The sequence below is a fragment of the Chamaea fasciata genome, unplaced genomic scaffold (genome assembly GCF_029207755.1).
Source record: "Chamaea fasciata isolate MVZ Bird 193981 ecotype frontalis unplaced genomic scaffold, bChaFas1.0.hap1 SCAF_20, whole genome shotgun sequence".
Lineage (NCBI taxonomy): Eukaryota > Metazoa > Chordata > Aves > Passeriformes > Sylviidae > Chamaea > Chamaea fasciata.
Window position 1 is genome coordinate 5,449,794 of NW_027094105.1, and position 20,823 is coordinate 5,470,616.

The following is a 20,823-nucleotide window of genomic DNA, read 5'->3' on the forward strand; positions in this document are numbered from 1 at the left end:
CTGTGTCACCCCGGGGTGTCCCCGGTCGGGGTGTCCCCGGTCGGGGTGTCCCCGGTCGGGGTGTCCCCGGTCGGGGTGTCCCCGGTCGGGGTGTCCCGGGGGGCCGGGCTGTCCCGCTGTGTCACCCCGGGGTGTCCCCGGTCGGGGTGTCCCCGGTCGGGGTGTCCCCGGTCGGGGTGTCCCGGGGGGCCGGGCTGTCCCGCTGTGTCACCCCGGGGTGTCCCCGGTCGGGGTGTCCCCGGTCGGGGTGTCCCCGGTCGGGGTGTCCCGGGGGGCCGGGCTGTCCCGCTGTGTCACCCCGGGGTGTCCCCGGTCGGGGTGTCCCCGGTCGGGGTGTCCCCGGTCGGGGTGTCCCGGGGGGCCGGGCTGTCCCGCTGTGTCACCCCGGGGTGTCCCCGGTCGGGGTGTCCCCGGTCGGGGTGTCCCGGGGGGCCGGGCTGTCCCGCTGTGTCACCCCGGGGTGTCCCCGGTCGGGGTGTCCCCGGTCGGGGTGTCCCCGGTCGGGGTGTCCCGGGGGGCCGGGCTGTCCCGCTGTGTCACCCCGGGGTGTCCCCGGTCGGGGCGTCCCGGGGGGCCGGGCTGTCCCGCTGTGTCACCCCGGGGTGTCCCGGGGCGGAGCGGGGCCGGCCAGGGGCGGAGCCGCCCCCGCCCCCGCCGCTCCTGGCGGGCTGACGTGGCCCGGGCGCGGGGCGGACATGGCGGACGGCAGCAGGCAGAGCCGGTTGGCCGCGGCCAAGAAGAAGGTGAGGAGCCGGGGATCCGGGCAGGACGGGACACGACACGACACGACGGAGCTGGGGGCGGCTTCGTACCGCGAGCCCCGCGCGGGCCGGACTCCGGGCCGAGCGCGGCCTCCCCTGAGGGGCCGGGCCGCCGCCGCCGCCCCCTCGCTCCGGGCCCGGCCGCGGTGGGGCCCCGGGAGCCTGCGGGTGTCCGGGGCCGCGGCCCGGCCTTGTCGGCGGGCGGCCGGGGCGAGGCCGGGCCTGGGCGGCTGCGGTGCTGTGAGGGTTTCCCGGGCTGGTGTGCGGCTGTCGTGTCTCCCCTCGCTTCCTCCCCGCTTCCCCCTTTTTTTCCCCCTGTTTTTTTCCCCGTATTTTTTTCCCTCGGGGCGGCCCGGCTGCCTGCGTCCCGGCGGGATGCGCTTCTGTGTCAAAGTCACGGGAACGGCAAAGTGTCCTGGAGCAGTTCAGGCTTCCATTTTGAAATCCTACCAATGAAGGGATCCTCCTTCGTCCTTCTCCGTCCCCCGGTGCCCCGCCGTGCCCTGCCCGGGCTGTGCGGGCCGGGGCTGCCCTTACGGGCATAAACAACTGCCGGCACCGGCCGCTCTGGGGCTCGGGCGTGCAGGAATTGCACGCAAATGCCGGCTGACCTGGCGGGATTTGAGTTACATCTTATCAGACCGGCACTTCCTCGGCGAAGTGGTTGTGATTAAAAATCATTTGTAGATTTTTTTTTTCTCCCCTTAGTTCGTAGTTGTTGCAGTGCCTGCTGTAGGAATTGCACCTGTCCTTCATAAAATCTTTCATGGAGTGGAAGATTTTACTATCAGGCAGTGCTTTTTCACTTTGCATGCAGGATTAATTGGCCTTTATTAGTTTTGCCTGATTGCTCTTACTTACAACCCTAAAAATCCTCCAAACCAGTGCTTTCAATCTCCTTTTGCACTATGGAGTATCAAATAATTTCCCAGGAACAGCACTGGCTGTAAACAAAAGTTGAATGTTTACAACTCTTGTCATAAACCCATCACTTCTAACTTTAGCCTTCTGTGGGCTTATCTGGATTCCTGTTTTCCCCCCAAATGGATGAATTAATGGAAGAGCATTTCTCCTGGCCTTACATTTGATCTGTATTTTTACCAGTGAAGTTAGGTTTTGAGGGGTTATAGAAGGCTTATTCTGTTTGGACTTCAGATTATTCTTCTTCTGTTCACAGCTGAAGGAATACCAGCAGAAGAACAGCCCTGGAGCAACTGCAGGAACTAAGAAAAAACGCAAAACTAAAGAAGGCAGCAGACCTGCGACTCCCACCACCGATGACCAGCAGCCTCCAGAGAACGTGAGTGTCTCATTCTTTCTCTCAAATCATTTGCCACCTCCCACTTCTTTGGTTTTCTGGACAATCTGACCGGAGCTGGAAGAGGTTGTGCTGGGGTAAGAGCTGAGTGGTATAGGTGCTGTATGAAGTGTGCTGCAGTAGTTGGCAGCTGCCTGTTCTGGAAGGCGCAGCTGGTGTCAGAGTCTGTCTGATGGTGCCCTGGGTGTGCCCAGAGCTGCTGGCTGAGGCCTGTGGTCCTCACCAGCTGGACCAGGCTGGTTCCTTGGCTGCCTTGGATTGATGTTTTCTCTCTGCCCTTCTCTGAGCCGTTTCTCTTTCCCCTTTTCTTTCGCCTCCTGTAGATTCAGAACATTCTGAAGGTGCTGGTGTCAGACCTTAACCGCTCCAATGGGGTAGCCATACCCTCATTGGACAAGAGGAAGGTGAGGCAGTGCTTGTGTCCCTCAGAGTGACTCGCTCTCCCTCCTGCATGCTTTGGGTTCTGTTCACATTGAGCTCCATCTCTGGGATGGAGCCTTGTCCTCACACATCCATTGTCAGTTGCTTCACTTTTGTTGCTGTTTTTGTTAACATGGAGCTCTTTGTTACCATTGCTTGTTAAGTGCTTGTTTCCTTCTGGTTTGTGTCAAAGTTATCACATCAAAAAGTGAGCCTTGTCAAAAAGTCTTTCTTGAGACAGCTGAGCTTGGAGGAAAACAGGAATTTGGGGTGAGGCAATAAACTCATTTAAGAGCTGAGGAAAACTGCACTAGGAAGAGGTAGTGTTTCTTTATTCTGTATTTCTCCAGCTCTGAGTGTCAGTGCCTAGTTTCCTGGAGCTTGGTTTCTCAAGGGCATGTTTCTGCTCATCTCCAGGCAAACAGCTGCACTGGCTGGTTATTCCAGCCATCTCTTTTATGACAGGCGATGAAGCTGGCACAGGTGATGTACAGTCTGGCAAGCATCAGGGCTGTAAATACGCTTGGGCAGGAAGTCAGATACTTCAAAGCCAGGCATGTACAGGCGTTAGCGTCTTCACATTCCCAAGATCCTGAAAAGAAAAGGGCAGGAAGTATGCCAAGAAGCAAGAGAAAGGTGTTCAGGAGCATACATAAACAAGCAGCCTTTTAAAAATATTTCTTCCCAGTCAGTCAGTTTATTTAAAATAAGGCCCAAACTGTGATAGGAACTCAGAGAAGTCAAGTTTTGTAGCCCAGACTGTTTTTCCAGTTTTGTTATACCAAAACTCTGATTCTCATTTTCACTTGCATTGTTTTGGTAGCTTATTTCCCTACCATTCTTTCAATGTAGTTGTCATAAAGTAGCTCATTGTTATATTTACTGCATATCCATGGGTCTCCAGCAATAAATATAACTATAGTAATCACATGGGGTACCTGACAGATGGAAGTGAAAACCTGCAAGGGGGAATGGAATTCCCTCTGAATTGCCTTTGTATTCTTTTTTCCTTTTTTTTTTTTTTTTGTGTAATAGTACGTCTGACACACAGAGTTCCACCAGCTGGACTGGGTTGTGTAGGTCTGTACCAGCAGAACTTGAGTGATGAGAAGACACCCTGCCAGCTTTTGGGGTGCTAGGTGTGCCTCAGGAAACTTACGTTGTGACTGAAGTGTCACTGCTGTCCTGGGGACTGTTTTCAGTTGTAAGCTCAGAGTAGGTTAAATATATTGGAGAAAAGAGACTTGTTTCCCATTGGAGGGTGAGATGAAGATAGGTGGTCCAGTGTTGTTGCTGAGGTGACATTTAGCTTTGCAGTGAAGGCCTGCCTGTGTCTACAGCTTTAGTCATGTTCTGCAAAGGGAGAATTTATTGTTCAATTCATTCTTGTTTCCCTGGGTTTTTTTTTTCTCTTTTCCTCTGAGATACAGTTTGATCTGATTGGCTATTATGGAATTTTTGGATTGTTGTGCCTGGGGTTTCAGGAATTATTTGAAAACCGATCTTTAACTGCAACATGTAATGAAAGAACAATTTCTCATTCCAGTTGCTGTCTTGTAAAAATCCTGAGTCAGGAAAATGCTGTTTAGAGAGTTGACGCTAATAGGGCAGAAAAGCTGATCATTGGCAGCTGAGCTGCTGCTGCCATTGGTGTCTCATGTGAGGCAGAGCCCTCCCTTCTCTCTCACTTCAGCTTTCTTGGCTCTGAAACAGAGGAAAAACAGCAAAGTAGAAGCCTTTGTGTGAAAGCAAATGCATCCTACTACCACGCTAAGCTGAGCAGAATTACTGACTTTTTATTCTACTTTATTGGAATGTTACAATGCATAATTTCTGTATAAGTGTTCTGCTTCTAATGCTTTCTGTTTCCAACAAATTCGATTGTTCAAATAGTTTTGGGATTTTTGACAGTTTATTACAGAACTGCTCCTTGCAAAAAAAGGAGTTCTTGTGGTTAAGGAACATTACTGGTTTCTGCATCTTGGAAGTATTAGGCAGAAAGAATGTTCTGATCAGAAGAAATGATCATTTTGAGATGCACTGGGGAATTAATTCCTCCTGTCCCTCTGATGTTTATATTGATGAGTGTGTGATTGATAAAGGTGAAGTAACCTTTAGCTGGAAGAAGTGAGGGAGTTCCTGACCTTCCTAATAAGCACCTAACACGTCTTGCTCCTTCAGAGCATCAGTACCTGTCCTGCAAAAAGAAATTCAGAAAATTCTTGTTTTCTCTTTGTAGTCTTCAAACTTACTGCCTTCATTAAATCTGTTTCCACTGTTGCTGTTTTAACCTTGCTGCTGGATTAGTGAGTGAAGTGATGAGCAGGTAAACAGGGAATGCCAAGTGAGATTTCTTGGTTCCTATGAAGTGCCAAGAAGGAAGTAACTGAAGTAAGAGGAAACTCTTCCAGGTGGAAGAGCAGAGAGCTGCAGTATATTGGTGGGGCTGAATGCTGAAAGATTATCTCATTTGTTTTGTTGTGTTTTTAAGTGGTGACTTACCAGAGGTGGATGATGAAATCAATCAAATTGCTATAAAACACAGGAGCACTGCTGGATCTTCATGACTCTAGTGCTGTGCAAGGAGATGAAATGGTCCAGTGCAGTGTGACTTTGTAGAGGGGGCTGTAGATGCCATCCATCCTCCCACAGAGGCTGGATAGGAACTTGCTGTCCAGAAATAGTTTTTTGGCGCTTCTCTTTTCTATTTAGATTCTTCTAGTCATGGGATCCATGGCTGCAGCAGGGCCACAGGCACCTGCTGCCAGCCCTCCCTCTGGCCTGTTCATAAACGTCCTGTTTCTAAACTGGTGGGTCATGGCATGCCACAAATTTCACCAACTTTTAGACAGAACACTTTAGTCTGACTAACCCAATTTTCAAATAGTCACTCCCCTGTTCTTTTCCATCTTCATTTGCATACGGTGATCTGTGTTTTCCCCAGGAACACCTTGAAGGTGGTGCTTTCCAAAGTGCAGTAACATTTGGCTTTGCCCTTGCTTGATTTTTGGTGAATCTTTTGCAGTGAATCTTGTGTGTGAATGTAGAGTTTGGGTGACATTATTGCCCTGTGTTAAAAAAGGGAGTTGGATTGTGGGACACTGGTTCTTTATGAAAGGACACACTCTGGGACAGTGTTTGTGGCTGATGCAGCCACCTCTTTGCTCTGGGGAGAACACAGGTCCCCTTCCACATGTTTCTTAATGACTGCGCACATCTGTCTGGTTTTCACAGGCAGGCCAGGAGGTGATGCCTCGGTGTGTGTGTTTGTTCATTTTGCATGAAGGCTGTAATCCTGTGCTGTGTTTTGTGACAGGCATACTTTGACAGTGATGTTGCCACTCGTAGTGCTGAACAGCTTGCTCCCGATGTCCCTGTGCTATCTAACAGCAACAGCCTCCCTAGTTGTGCTTCTGTTCTGCCTGCTCCTGAGAGCATGCAGCTGACACAGGTTTGTGACTTATCATCAATACTGCCATTGAACCACTGAATATTGGCTAGTGATGCCACATTAATGTGGAGAAAGATGACCTTCATAAATATGACATGACTAGTTCAGGGTTTCTCCTGTTAAAAATACTACATTCCCCACTCTCCATGCCGTCATCGTCTGTCTGTGAGAGCAGAGGGAGTACTAGCACGCACGTGTCCCTGTGACTTCCAAAGCTGTTTTCCTTCCCCTTCTCTCCTATTTCATTAGCAGAAAGTACCCTTAATAAGACAGGTTTCCAGTCCAATCAGTCTTTATTTCCTTTTACTAATTAAAGATTCAGTTGTAGTTTTTTCCAGTGAAGTGTTGATTATCCTGATAAAAAGGAACAACAGACATAAAGCCTGATATGCTTGTCTATTCCAGGAAACCCAGACTCACACCGCTCAGAAATTATGTGTAAGCCAGGGCTGAGTTGGTGGTTTTAAGTTCATCTTCCTTTGGGAAGCAGTAATTACAGGAGCTGTGGAACTTGAGCCCAGGTGTAATCAAGTCTTACTGACACATTCATAAGTGAAACTCCCATCTTTTACAGGCTTGTAAGTTTTTATGTTTTAATCCACAGATGAATGAAGCTGAGGATCATAAAAATGCTTTGGATGAGAACAGGTGAGTGTCTCTGTTGGCTTTGCAACAGGATCACAACAGATTAAGGTTTTATCCCTGCCCCAATGCTGTGCTGATTTGGGCAGCTCTCTGGGAGAGGTTTTCATTGCCGGGTCTTTGTTCCCAGGTCTTTCTCGTCAACAGAGGGTCTGCGTCAGTTGTCTGAACAACTCAATGGCCTGGTTTCCCAGGTACTCCTTTTCATCCATCTGTCCCATTAATTCTTTTGGTGTTTGATGTGGAACTTTAAGCAGACAGCTCAAGGAAACACTCTTCAATCTCAGAGACGTCTGCAGCCGTCCTACTAACCAGTGTGATACTTAAACATTGAGGAGCAAAAAATCCTGGTTTAGGAATGTAAGGTTTCAGCAGTAGGAAGAAAAGCAGAGTGGGATGAATGAATTGTATGTATTCATGGAAAGATGTACTCTTGATTTACTGGGAAAGAATATGAAGTCTGAATAATTCACATCAGCTTGTCACAGGGGCAGCCAGCATCTATCCTGAGTCAGAAAAGTGTTTTCTGTGCCTGTGTGTGGTCGTTTGAAGTGACAGGTGCTATGAGGAGTGTTACTGTTATAATAGGATCTTATCTAATAGTGATTTGCCTTGGGGACTAAAACTGACTTACTTGATTTACTTCTAGTCAACATCGTATGTGAATGGAGAAAGTCCTGTTTCTTCCACAAATATTAAGGAAATGGAAGTAAGTTGTTCTCAGTCTGTCATGATTTTATTTTTCTTATTTGCTGTTGTTGATCACTTGTTTGAATTCTGTGCTTACAGCAGTGTTAGTGAGGCCTGACTGGATGCACAGGTCACATACATCACTGTGTAGTGTCACCTGGAGCTGTAATTGGGTAGTTCTGATCACAACAGTCAGAGGCAGTTATTGGAGATGTTCCCAGTTTGGGGACTGGGATAATCTGGCTTCCATGCAACTGCAGTTCTTATTCCTGATTCGCTTTTATGTCAAAACGAGGCCTCGGCAGAAGCGGATAAAATAGGTTGACATCCCAGCTGCTTTTGTTCAAACCACAGATTTTGTTTTGTTTGGAGAATCTGATTATATCAAACTGTGATAATGATTTATTTTTCTGTCCTTTTTAATTATTGCTTTTTTCCTTCCCTCCTCCTCTTCTGCTCCTTCCTTTTTCTCCTATATGCATGTGCCCGTCAGACACGTTACCAGGAGCTGGCAGTAGCCCTGGATTCCAGCAATCTAACTAACAAACAGCTCGTTACAAAGATAGAGGAATTGGTAAGAAACAATCCAACCAATCAGTTTGACACTGTCTTTGCTGCTCCTCCATGCTCTCTGGGTGTCTGCAAGGTTACGGGTTCCCTCATAGTGCCACAAGGAAGGCTGCTTACACAGCACTTGGTACGGACCAAAATGGGCTGGATGGAAAACCTGTGAGAGGATCAAAGCCTAAGGCCTCTTGTGAGTGTGGTGGCTCATCTGAGGAAGCAGAAACAGTTCTGTTGCTTCCATTTACCTGTGCTCTCTTGATCTCTTCACACTGTCCCTGGATGATAAGCATCCTCATGAAACAGCTATTTCTGGTCCTGGTCTGAATCCTTGAAATAGAGAATTCTGGTGCTGGCAGCAGTGTGAAAACCTGTTTCTGCAGGTGGTGATGCTGTTCTAAATATATCAGCAGAGTGGGAGCAATAGGTCCAAGAGAGCCTGGGGCTGTTTCCTGATCATATCCTCAGCTTCTCTTGGCACAATGAATGAACTGCTTTGTCCTGTGGCCTGCATGGATTCCTGCTGCTGCTTTTCAGCCTTCAGCCTTAACACTGCAAGAAATGCAGCTAAGTGGATCTGTTCCAGGCTGAAAAGAGCCTTTCTTGTGTGAAATACTTTCCCCCATTTTGTTCCTTTCTAAAACTACACTTTTCCTGAAGTTCAGCATTTCCCAGTGTACCCCATGACCCCTCGTTTTGTTCCATTTTTGGTTTGAGTTATTTTTGTTCTGTTCTTTTTCTTTTTGTGTTTTAGTTGGGCTGCAGAGGTAGAGTGCATTGCCCACCCAGGATTCCCATTGTTTGCCAGCTTTTCTGTTTGTCTGGAACTCTGCAGGGCCTTTGCTGCATTTGTGCTCTTGCCTTTGCTTTTCCTGGTTATGTTGTGGGCTGGCATTGCTAAAATCAAAACCTCATCACCTTTCCATCTGCAGTCATGTTTCAAAATGCAGGTAGTAGTGGTAATAAAGAAACACCTTGGCCAATATTCATCATTTGGGAAGAGGAAAAAATACTTATTATGTAGTTACTTAAGAGGCATCTGTGAGAAAACTGCCAGGGGGACAAGAGCAGCAAAGGGCAAACAGGGTTTGGTGGCAGCCTGGGCAGCCTTTGTCCCCTTCACACCTTCAGATGCACTTTGTGCAGTCACAGGTCACCAGTACTTCACCCATAAGACTGAAATTGGCTGGGACAGAATTATCCCTTTCCTTGCATCTGGCTTCAGCTCTGTCTCATACCACCTTGGTGGGAGCCTGCCAACGTACGTGCAGCTCTGCATGACTTGGCCAGTTGTTCACTGGGATAGAGGTCTAAGGAATCACTTAAAGGAAAGGACTTTTGCTTTGGGATTTAGGTATTTATCTTTTATTGAAAGCATTTTTGCTGGTTTTCCTAACACATCAGTTAATTGACTATGATTATTGCATAGATGTGGGATATTGCAAGTTTAAACTGAAGTTGCTGGATGCACAGATAGGAACACAGAGGGTTTTCAGCAGAGGTATTGGAGGAGAACTGCGATAATGTACTGGACAATGAAAAACATATCACATGTATTAGTGAAGGGAGCCCCAAATCTCTTACTTTTAATAGCTAAGATGAACTTCCTAGTCTTCTACAGAAATGGAAATTCTCGTTGCATTAACTGGGCATATATCCTACTTCATCAAAGTGAAAATGTGCTTCAGCAGCATGAGAGTATTTTCTCTTAATATCGGTGCATCAATTTTCTTCCATAGAAACAGCAGAACCAAGAAGCAGTGAATCAGCTGGAGAAGGTAAAGTGTGTCCTATTTTTGGATAGATACAGAAATAGGTATCTGTTTCTCTGAGGAGTAGAAAACACGGTGGATTGTGGCACAAGTGTGCATGATCTTGTCTTGTGTTAGATTCAGTTTTATCTGTAGCGTAAGGTTTAATATTTTGACTTTGTGAGTTGGGCCTGACAAGGCAGCATTCTTATTTTGACCAAATGTAAATGCTCAAGTTGGAGGAGTGCAGTGGGGGCAGGAGGTTACAGTTGAGGTCCTTGCCAAGAGCTTCGATTCCAACAGTGCCACGTGTGTGCTGCAATGATTGCACTGTGCTGTCGCTGCTGGTCTGGGATGGAAAAATGATTAAGTAGTTCAAATAGTGGAAGATTAAGTGTGTCTTTAAAAATACTGGCATCATTTGGATGGTAGAAATAGTAGCAGTTAATTCCTGCTTTTTTAGTTTGACGTAAATCAAGGGTTAACTATCTGCATGTTTGTGCTGACCAGGCAGTATTTGTTTCTACAGGAAAAGAAGGAGTTTGAACAGAAATTTTCTAAAGAGCAAGCAGCACTGAGGGAACAGTTACAGGTAAGGCAGAGCCTCCCTTACAGTAATATCACCTGACTTCTGCTGTTTTGTGGATTATTGAGCACTCACAGTCCTTATCCTGGAAGGCAGAAGTCTATTCCTTTAGCAAAACTCCGAGTGTCAGCCAGACTGTACTTAACTGCAAGAGCTCTTTACTGAATTGTCCTTTTGTGACAACAGTGATGTTGCAGTGGCAAGCAAAGAAGTTTTGTGCTGAGCTGATTTTCCTTTCCCAAAGGTTCATATCCAGACTATTGGAATTCTTGTTTCTGAGAAATCTGAGTTGCAGACAGCCCTTGGCCACACTCAGCAAGCTGCACGGCAGAAGTCAGGTACGTGACTGTCTCTGCAGCTCAGGCTGGAGGTTGAACTGTGCACATCAAGTCACAAGCATGGCAGTTGTTGGCAGCCAGCTCACAGCACTCCCTGACCCCTCTGTGAGCAGCCTCTGGCACCGGCACTGCTGCTGTCATCGTAGCTGTCCCCAGATGGGAGCACATTGGTCTCATGGCATTTGAAGTTCTTCTGTGCATCACTAAAGGCTTGTCAGCTCTGTTGGGCCTGATGATTACCCCAGACTGTTTCTTTCTAATTCCTTTAAAACTTGGTTTCCCGTTTCTGCCCTGCCTCCCACACAGCTGTCATGTTAATCTAGGTCTTAGCCGAGCCTTTTATTCTGAACTGCATTTGAGCAATTTATTCTAATAGAAAAAAAAAAAAAAACAAAAAAAACCCCAAACAACATACTGTCTATTGTTCTGCAAAGGAAGTTTCATCATCTCCCTCTAAAAAGTGAGGCAGGTAGTTACAGAGAGCTGTGCTCCCAGGGCTGTTGGTGAATCACCTGTAGAGCCAGGAGTGGAGCCAGCTCTGCAGATTTACTAAGTTCTGTGCTGCCTGAAGAGCTTGTTGACAAAGTAGAAAATGCTGTTCAGCCAGTTCCAAAATGCTCTTTGTGGTCTAGCCTCAACTGACTGTGCTCTGACTTGTCCAGGAGAAGCTGAGAGCCTTGCCGCCCGTTTACATTCATCTCGCCAGCGGGTCTCGGAGCTGGAGCGCACTTTGTCCTCCATCTCCATGCAGCAAAAGCAGTCAGAGAAGGTAAGAGACACCTCTGTTTATGCTTAACCTGCAGCTCTGCCTTTGGCTGTTTGCTTACACTGCTGCAAAGTCTGCAGTGCCTGCTTGGAGAAGAGGCAGATGTTAACCTTGTTAATTGTTAATTAACCTTTAAAAGCCCTGTATTCCCCATGATCAAGGCAAACTTCACTCAAGTTTCTGTGACTAATCATATGGTCCAGTTGGTGTCTTCAGATCTGACACCTCATTCATTAGTCTGGCAGCTCCACACAAGAGAGATGCCTTGTCCCAGACTGTCCATCTCACACTCTAGTATTGTCTCTAATCCAGAAGTTTGCAGAAATACCTGTAGCATCACATTTGAAAAGACTGAGCAGACTAATTCCTCGAAAATTCAGGAGGTTCTAAGCAAACCTGTCCTGAGTTTTTTGCTAAAGTTATGACCTTTTCTGTTTTAGCTGATCTGTTAAAGGTGAAATGAAGTGTTTTTTAATACCTTATTTGTTTGGCTGAAGTCTGTAGATGAATCAATAATTTCCTTTTTCTCCAGCATAATAAAGAGTTAGTGAAGGAGCGAGACAACCTGAAACTGGAACTGTACAAACGAAGGTAAGTCCCTTCTGCTTATTACTGCAGAAGAGCCCCAAAACAACAAGTGGCAAAGACCACAGGTGGTGGCTTGGGAGGCTGGATATTCAATTTAAAAAGTCACTAGACGTGATGTTTCTGTGATTCTAGCTGTCAGGAAGCACTGGTTTGTAGATTTATGACCTGGACATCAGCAGACCCAGAGCCACTTTAATTTTTTGTTTGTTTTAGCAAAAGTAGTGAGGAAGTAAAACAGCAGAATTCAGAACTGTCAGAGAAAGTTCACTCCCTGGTGTCCCAGAACTCAGCTATGAAGTTGGATGTGGAAGATTTGCAGAAGAAATTGGAAATGGCTGAACTGATGATTCAACAGGTGAGGGCAGAGGACACTGATGACACTGCCACACTTCCTTCTGAGAGAGGGAGCAAGACTTTTCTCCTGGCTTTAAAGGAAGGCATGAAATCTCCTCAAGACATCCTCCTAGAAAAAAGCTTTCAACAAGGCCTTAGGGGAACAGAAAGTTTCTATTCCCTAAGGTGTTGGAGCTGTAAATTGATTGAAGAGCACACACTGATTGAAAAGCAATGTAACATTAGTCTGCTAAAACTGTTGTCCAGCGAGAGAGTGTGAAAGGTGGAAATGCAGTGAATTTTTTGATTGTATCTCTTCGGGATTTTGGTTATTTAGTTGTGCAGTCTCACTGAGTAACCAGCTGAGTAGGGGTGGCGTTTGTACCCATCAGTGGAAGGTGGTGAATTGGACAGTGGCAGCTTGAAGTCAACTGGGGAAAGAATGTATGGAGCCAAATGTTAGCAGGTCAGAGAGCAAGCCTGGTATAACCCTGAGCCTGGGAGGGAAGAAAATGCTCTTTTTTTTTTATTCCTAGACTGTGTCTTAAGTTACCCTTGAAATTAAGCCAACTGTTGCTCTTCTGGGAAAAGTGCTGTGCCTCAGCTGAACCAGCCTTGGTGCTCAGTCCACTGACATGCTCCAGACACTGGCTTTAAATTCCTGACATGTCTTACAGCTTTTAAGGTCACAGGCTTTTATATCATCTGATATGGCTGTATAACGCAGACTCTGGAAATGCACAACAATTCTGAGCCAAAGCTTGATTGGATTCTATTTTCTTAATTTGAAAAAATAGTAAATGTAAAATTGGTAGGGAGGAGCTTCCCACTTCAGCCATTTTTACATGACTAAAATCTCAGCTTTTTGTTTTTAATCCTCCTAATTTTTTTTTTCCACACTGAACTTCACTATGAGTTGGAGCACTTTAAAGAACTATAGAAGGTTACAACATAGATCATGTGGCAGGTTACTCTCAGCAGAAAGGCTTTGCAGGAATTGAGCATTAACATTTTGCCTTAAATTTATGATTTTTTTAAACAGTTTTCAAGCCAGGGAGGGAGTCTGGATGCAAACCAGCAGCTGCAGATGGCTCTGGAGGAGAAGGCGAGCCTGGAAACCCAGGTAGCTCAGGTAAGAGGTTGTATGAAATATGATCCAAATCTTGATGTCAGTAAAGAAAACTCGTGGGGCAGAAAAATGTAGTCTGAGCTTTGCACTAACACTAATTTCTTCAAGTTTTATCCCTTAAACCAAATTTATTTAGCTAATATGATATTGTTTGATTTTGTTTTGAACAGCTCTCAGAGTCGCTTCACCAGCTGCAGGCAGAAAGAGACCAGTATGTGGAGAAACTGAGGGAGGAGGGGAGCGCTTGGCAGCAGCGGGTGCAGCAGCTCTCTGAGCAGGTAACCCCAGGGGCAGCATCCCAGCTCTGGACAAACACAGGCGGCAGGAAATGCCCCATGAACATTGTTGTAATTTTCATTTGTGTGGCCTTGCAGGTCCACACAATGGCAGAGGAGAAGGAGAAACACATGGCCAGAATTCAGGAGCTGGAAGATAATGTTACGGAGCTGTTGAGCACATCAGGTAGGCCTTCCGAAGGGCGGCTTCCCACTGCAAAGTGGAGAACTCTGTCCTGCTGTGCAGATGCTTCGGCATGGGAGGTGCAAGTAGGTCTGATGCTGGGAAGGCAGATGGAGACCAGGTGACCCTAAGAACCCTTTTCTCTGGGCAAACAGCAAGTGAACTCCTGTAATGAATGGACCAGCAGCCTGGGTATGTCTGTAGTATTGGCCTGACTGTACTGTCAGCCTCTCTGGCCTAGGAGTTTGGGAAGACAGGATGCTCCTGCTAGGGGTGTGAGGAAGTCAGCAGCAGACAGCAGGAGGCTATGCTTGGGTTTGGGGTAGGTTTGGTCTTTCCAATCCTCAGTGCACAGCACTCAGAGGAACATACTTCAGCTGGTGATCCCTTCTGGTCACAGAGCCCAATGGGCTGGGGTGTGCTTTGTGTATCCAGCAGGGATGTGTCTCACCCAGCCATTTCCCCTGTGACTGAGCCCCCTCTGATTGCATTTCCTCAGCGGTGAAGCCCATGGATATCGAGCCTCCCTCACTGCCGGGGCCCACGGCAGCTGAGCTCAGCCTGCAGGAGGAGATCCAGCGGCTGCAGCAGGAGAAGGAGGAGCTGCAGGGGCAGTACCAGGCCCAGGTGCGCGACAACGAGCAGCTGAGCCACCTCAACCGTGAGCAGGAGGAGCGGCTGCTGGAGCTGGAAAAGACTGTGCAGCGCTACAGCGAGGAGGCTGTGGACAGGCAGCAGATCCTGGAGGACATGCAGAGTGACAAGGCCACAATCAGTAGGGCACTGAGCCAGAACCGGGATCTGAAGGAGCAGCTGGCTGAGCTGCAGAACGGCTTTGTCAAACTGGTAGGTCTCTTCTGTGCATCTTTCCCAGTTCTTCCCTCACTGGTGCAATCCTGTTGTAGGGCAGATGTGAAAAACTGGCAGCAGCATTATCCATCTCATCCTCTGAGACTGTGGCTGCTCCATCCTTTGATATGTAGTGCCATACCAGGGGGTCCCCTCCAATTCCTTACTCCCTCAGGTGCTCTAGCAGATGAATCAATATCTTTGTCCAGAACTGTTTCTTTTTCCTTCTCATTCCCTGGAAGTCAGGCTATTTCTGTCCCTGGATATTCCTCCTGCCCTTTTACCTGAAGATACCCATTTCCTGTTCCCTTGTATTTGCCCATGAGGAAGTTCTCAACAGTATTCTCTCCTGCTGCTGTCATTCTTACCCATCCTGGAGCTGAATCCTTACTCTTGCTTTGCTTCTCTCAGTGTATCACTTTCCCCTCTGGGGTCCTAGCAGACTGACACATGGTCCAGCTGTTGTTTTTTTTTTTTTTTTTTCTTTTCTTTAGTCCTTTTTGAACTCCTTGTTTTTGAGTGTCTGTGGCTCTCTTTGGGATATTCATACCACCCATCTGCTTTGGAGCTGACAGGCTGCATGATGTGCCAGGCCTCTTCTTGGCACTGTCCCAGCACTGATTCCCCTGACTCTTTCCTTGCTCTTCTCCCATCTTCTGAACCTTTCTGTAAGTTATTTACTGTCCTAAACAGTCAATTTACGGCCCTCAGTTACACTCCAGAAAAACACAAGGGATAGCACCCTGTTGTACTGGGAACTAACATGGTTTATTGAGAGAGCCTGTTTCATGGTGGCTGGGCCAGTTTCCTTACACAGTCGTGTTTGTCTTGCAGACAAATGAAAACATGGAGGTTACAAGTGCCCTACAGTCAGAGCAACATGTAAAGAAAGAGCTGGCCAAGAAGCTTGGGCAGCTGCAGGAGAACCTGGCGGAGCTCAAAGAGACGGTGAGCACCAGCAGTGGGATGGCAGGGCTGGATTGTGCAAATTGCTGGCAACTTCCCAGACACTGATGGAAGGATGGAAATGGGTATTGTAAAGATCCAGCTGGGAGCCTTCCCCTGTCATCTGCTGCCTGATGTGGGGGACCAGCATGTGGGGGCAGATGGTGGCTGTCTGCCTGGTTGGTGGCTTTGGGGCAATGTTGACAGTTTGGATCATGTCACATGGATCAGTTTTTCAGGCAGAAAGGGTTTGATGTGATGGTTTGATCTCGTTCTCTCAGCTGGAGCTGAAGACACAGGAGGCCCGTGGCCTGCAGGAGCAGCGGGACCAGTGCTACAGCCACCTGCAGCAGTACACCCTGGCCTTCCAGCAGCTTGCTGCCGAGAAGGACGAACTGCACAAGCAATTCCTGCTTCAGACACAGCTCATGGATCGCCTGCAGCACGAGGAGGTCCAGGGGAAGGTGACAGTGGAAATGCACCTGAAAGAGCTGCAGCAGACGAAGGTAACAGTAAAAAGAGACAAGTAGAAAGATGGGAGGTAATCAATAAGTGAGAGATTTTGCCAGTCCCGTCCACCCTGGGCTGTTCTGTGATGCTGTGATTACACCCTGTGCCCTACAGATGAGTGGTATCTATGAGTGAGCTAAAGTACTGCTTGTGTGTTTGTGTGTGTGGTGCTGCTGTCTGGAGTGACTGCAGTCTAGCTTGTGCAGGTTTCTGTGATCCTCTGCTTTTCTCTTGCAGGAAAGTCTAGAAGCTGTAGCCAAGGAAAACAAAGAGCTGCAGGCCCAGATCAGTCAGCTGGCAGCAGAAATGGATGGCAGGATTTTGCACCAGCTGGAGGGTGAGTGGCTGCATCAGGGAGTAGGCAGAGCTGGGTTCTCTGCAGCATTGCCTCCTTGTTCACCTTCCTTCTTTTACAGAAGGCGATGAAGCAATGACTGAAGAAATCCAAAAACCTTCTCTTGTGATCCCAGAGAAGTTTGAAAGCCATGAAGAAATGGTGAGTCTTAACGGGTAGAAAAGCCTTTGGTTTTAGTTCTAAATAACTATCTAGAAAAGGAAACCGGTTAAATTGCAAAGAGGTTTATCAGCTGTTATCCTGCCAGCTGAGTGCAGTCATGAGGGAAATGCAGCAGTTCCTCATGCAGCAGCAAAGCCAAGACTTCTGCAGCATCCTTACAAAACAGGCTGAAAGTCTGGCAGTGGTTTCCTTATGGTGACAGCTCAGCTGGCAGAGCAGCTCTTTAATGGGGCTTTGATGATGATGTTCACTCTAGTTTGGAAGGCAACTTGGAAATGGTGTCAAATATCTACAAGATTTATCTGCAAGTATAGTCATAATACTGCAGTCAAATAGCTCTCAAGGGACCCAGTTTTTAACCTGCACTAATTGGGAATGAGAAGAGGCAGTAGCAGCTGCCTGGCTTAGTTCCAGGGCAGTCACACAGGTCTTTGGTTTCGCACCCATAAATAATATGTGGTAAACTGTTACTCTGTCCTGAGATTCACCATAGGTCCTGCTGAACACAGGGGAAGCACTAATGTCCACATTCTGAAATTCTTTTTAGGTCACTTTTGTGACCTCTGCCATGTCCCAAGTGGAGCAGGAGCGAGAAGATCTGAGGAAGCAGCTGGCTGCTCAGAAGCAGCAGTGCAGAACCCTCCTGCAGCAAATCACAGCTCTTAGGCAGGAGCAGCAACATCACGTCACACTGGATGGAGGTAAAGTCTCCGCACAGTTTGGGGACAGTGTGACCATGAGGTGCTGGGCCAGCTGGCCATGGCTGCTCCGAGACAGACCTTTGGGTCTGTGAGTGCATCCTGCCCCAGGACAAACTGTAATTGCACACATCCCTTCCAGGCTCCATTATGGATACTGTTCCAGTGGAGGTTCACGAGGCTTTGAAAACTGCCATGGACAAGCTACAGGTAAGCAAAAGCATCTCATGTTGTTTCAGCCCTATTACAGTGCTCAGCCAGACTAGGATCCAGTGTCAGACAAACACAACTCAGGCAGACTGTAGGGGAATAAGCAGCAGATGTTCCATAAAAAGATGCTCCACCTTAAAAAGCTTGCTCACTGCTTGGTTGTAAAGGAGCAGCATTTGTTCCCCAGGCTCAGACAGAGTCATGGGGGTGTTGTCTTTAGCATGGATGTTGTCTGTACATGAGCAGCCCAGGTGACTGACCCCACTCCGTGTGTGCAGTTGCGTTTCACAGAGCTGATGCGTGAGAAGGCTGATCTGAAGGAGCGTCTGGAGGAGCTGGAGCACCGCTGCATCCAGCTGTCTGGAGAAACGGACACCATTGGTATGTTTAGGCAGCACCAGCACAGGCTAGAGCTTGCTCTGTGCCTTATTTATGTGGGGGGAGCAGGTGGTCCCCAAACAGCTTTTGGAGCTGGAGCCCTCAAACTACCAAGCCCTCTGTCTCCTACTGCTGCATAACTGGGCTAGGTCTCCACCCGAGGGCTGGATTTCCTGGGTCCTCATACCTCACTGTAAGGCTTGTACCCCAATCCTGCAGACACTCCTGAGGCTTCTCTTGTGTTCCAGGGGAGTACATTGCACTGTACCAGAGTCAAAGGGCTATCCTCAAACAGCGGCACCAGGAGAAGGAGGAGTACATCAGCAGGTTGGCTCAGGATAAGGAAGAGATGAAGGCAAGGACTCTTCTGTGGTACTACTCCAAGCAGGGTGGGCCTGGGGAGTGCAAACCTTTGTGTGTTCATTTGCTAATTCTGTGACAGGAGTAGGACTGCAAACTGCAGGGGTGTTTTTGTGTGCACGTTTCATGGGCTTTCCTTTACTTTGGTACAGATGAAACTACTGGAACTGCAGGACTTAGTGATGCGCCTGGTCAGGGAAAGAAATGAATGGTACAGCAAGTACGTAGCAGCTGCTCAGAACCCAGAGTTGTTGGCAAGCCAGACTGAAGGTGTGCTTCCAGCAGAGAGGCGCATTGAGCTGAACGCCACCGATGGAGCAGGTAAGCTGCAGCCAGGACAAGCTCTGTGCAGGGGGAACAGCCCCTGCTCTCAGCCTTGTGTGTGGATGGGAGGAGTTACCTGCCTGCCTTGTCTGTGCTCCTTGCAGGGTTACGAGAGGTAAATCTGTCAGATGAAGCAGAACAAGAGGCTGCTGTTCATCAATCCGGTTTCCCCCCTGCTGACAGTAAAGCTGCTCAGCCAAACCAAGAGGACCCCACGGCAAAGCAAATAATGCAGCTTCTCAGAGAAATCCAGAACCCTCAGGAGAGGCTGGGCTCCCTGCTGGAAAACCCATGCATTCCCTTCTTCTACCGTGCGGATGAGAATGATGAGGTCAAAATCATGGTAGTTTAAGTGGTGCTATATCTTACTGACAGGTTTCTGTGGGCCTGAAAGGACTTGATAGACTTGTATGTGCCCACACCTCTGCTCAGTGCCCTTGGTGAGAACAGGTTCCTAAAGACATCAGTAAAGAGAGATTGTATCAGATGGAACTCAAGCATCAGACCTCATCTTCTCTTTCTCTTTTCTCTGTTACTTGGTGTGCTTGGAGTACAGGCAGACTCTTAACTCATCCTGGGAGGCAGCTGGTGCTGCATCACCTAGGCCAGGCCCAGACTGAGGGCAAAGGGAGTCCATGACTTCTGGCAAAATGACTTAATCCCTTGTCCCAGACTCTGCTGCCACAGGAGCTTCACACGGTTCTGATCCATCACTCATGCCTGTCATCAGCCCACTTCCTTCCAGGGCTCCCAAAGTAACTAACTGTTCTGGTAATGGACTCCTTGGACTCTCAACAGGTTGGGTTTGTTTTCATACTACGTATCCTGAACTCCCCTTCCTGCTGCAGCCCTGCCTCTTGCACCTGTATTTCAGAACAGGCCCCCAGCAAGTGGCTCCTGGGCAACACGGCCCTGTCTGTTCTCATTGCCAGGGGAAGGGACCGATGGGAGCCTTGAGGGGTCTTTTGGTTACTTGATAAAGCTTTATGTGATTCTTGGGAGTGGGGTGGAAATGTAACTGCACTTTGAAGGATGATGTGTTTCACTTGTATGTGTCTGAAGGTTTTATTTATTTTAAGAAATGGGAGAAATAAGTAAAAGGAAACCACTTAATAAACATGCTTCGTTTTGAATTTCTGGACTTCAGAGGTTCTAGTCCTCCATCCCTGAACTTTCCCGTTCTCCCATTTTGGGAAGGATTGCAGGAGATGAGTGGAAACCAAGACCCATGGCCCATGTTTAAGGTCCTGGGACATACAGCAGCAAGTGTGGTTGTACCTGGCCCTGTCTTGAAGCCATAGCCCTGATTCTAAGGAGAAAATAGAACATGGAAAGAGGAGAGTCCTCCCTGAAACAGCAGCAAAACAAATCTGGGTGTGGAAGTTTATGCCATGTGACCTGCATGTGGATGTCCTGCAACTGACTCTGCCTTCAGGCAAGAACTGCCTGGTCTTAGGATGGGTGGTGTCAAGAGGGAGTTTTGAGGGGAACCACAGGGGAGGTTAAAGGGATGTGATCATTGGAGCTGTGTGATCAAACACAGGAGTTTGGGCTGCTGCCTGAAGCAGCATCAGCTGGCACCCTGTTACCTGCCGAGGTACAAGATGCAAGCACAGAAACACAGATTTGTATCTGTTCAACAGGAGAGATGGTTCATTTCTTCATGTCCAAGTTGGTGAAGCTTTACAGCAGCACAGCAGAGAGCTTCTCCTGCCAAAGGTAGATTGTGTGTGGGTTGGTTTTTTTAAATGGTTCATATCTTGATATTTCCAAATACAAATGAAAATAAGTACACACAGCACAATCGGTGCTTTCCCATGAGCCCCCAGGGGAAGCTGGTTTTTGAACTCCATTCATTTAAATGGCACAAGTGGTGTCGGTCTCCTTAGCACAAATGATAGAGCTCCCCAGAGCATGGGGTATGTACATTCTGTATCTGTGTAAAATGGTGTATATCCCTGAAGAGAGGCTAAGCCTGTTCAGTGTTTACAGCTGCTCAGGCTATTCAGAAATCTGTATCATAACTAATAGGGGAAGGGCTGTGATTTAAGACAGAGTATTACTGTAAAAGGAAGAAATTTAGTTATTGGGTGTTCACTCTGGAACTGTGAAGGAGACAAGACCAGTGAAGAAAGTCTGTGGTCTGTTACTGAGGTGACTTAACCCTGTTACAAACTTGGTTTCTGAATAAACTTATTCAGAAGGACACTGACTAGAACTATTTCTTCTGCACCGA

At 47.7% G+C, this 20,823-nt stretch overlaps 1 protein-coding gene across 4 annotated transcripts; it reads left to right on the plus strand.

Annotated features, from left to right (window-relative positions):
- Positions 1-659: 659 nt before the first annotated feature.
- On the plus strand, positions 660-19,720 carry GOLGA2 (golgin A2). Of its 4 annotated transcripts, XM_066200912.1 has the most exons (28): positions 660-743; positions 1,939-2,061; positions 2,403-2,483; positions 5,816-5,950; positions 6,555-6,598; positions 6,723-6,786; positions 7,242-7,301; positions 7,776-7,856; positions 9,586-9,624; positions 10,127-10,189; positions 10,428-10,521; positions 11,184-11,290; positions 11,820-11,878; positions 12,089-12,230; positions 13,251-13,340; positions 13,508-13,615; positions 13,712-13,799; positions 14,296-14,642; positions 15,480-15,593; positions 15,872-16,096; positions 16,338-16,437; positions 16,517-16,596; positions 17,165-17,318; positions 17,458-17,525; positions 17,804-17,906; positions 18,152-18,258; positions 18,416-18,584; positions 18,692-19,720. In XM_066200912.1, exons 1-28 carry the CDS (start codon positions 696-698, stop codon positions 18,937-18,939), a joined length of 3,141 nt encoding a protein of 1,046 aa, XP_066057009.1. In that variant the 5' UTR covers positions 660-695; the 3' UTR covers positions 18,940-19,720. The 4 variants fall into 4 exon arrangements, with proteins under 4 accessions (XP_066057009.1, XP_066057011.1, XP_066057012.1 ...); XM_066200914.1 differs by lacking the exon at positions 7,776-7,856; XM_066200915.1 differs by lacking the exon at positions 5,816-5,950.
- The last annotated feature ends 1,103 nt before the right edge of the window (positions 19,721-20,823 follow it).

Excerpts from the sequence above, each read along its gene's own strand:
- GOLGA2 (XM_066200912.1), top strand. The coding sequence starts at position 696 with ATGGCGGACGGCAGCAGGCAGAGCCGGTTGGCCGCGGCCAAGAAGAAG. Across the intron at positions 7,857-9,585 it reads TTACAAAGATAGAGGAATTG|AAACAGCAGAACCAAGAAGC; the intron begins GTAAGAAACAAT and ends TTTCTTCCATAG. Across the intron at positions 11,291-11,819 it reads AGCAAAAGCAGTCAGAGAAG|CATAATAAAGAGTTAGTGAA; the intron begins GTAAGAGACACC and ends CTTTTTCTCCAG.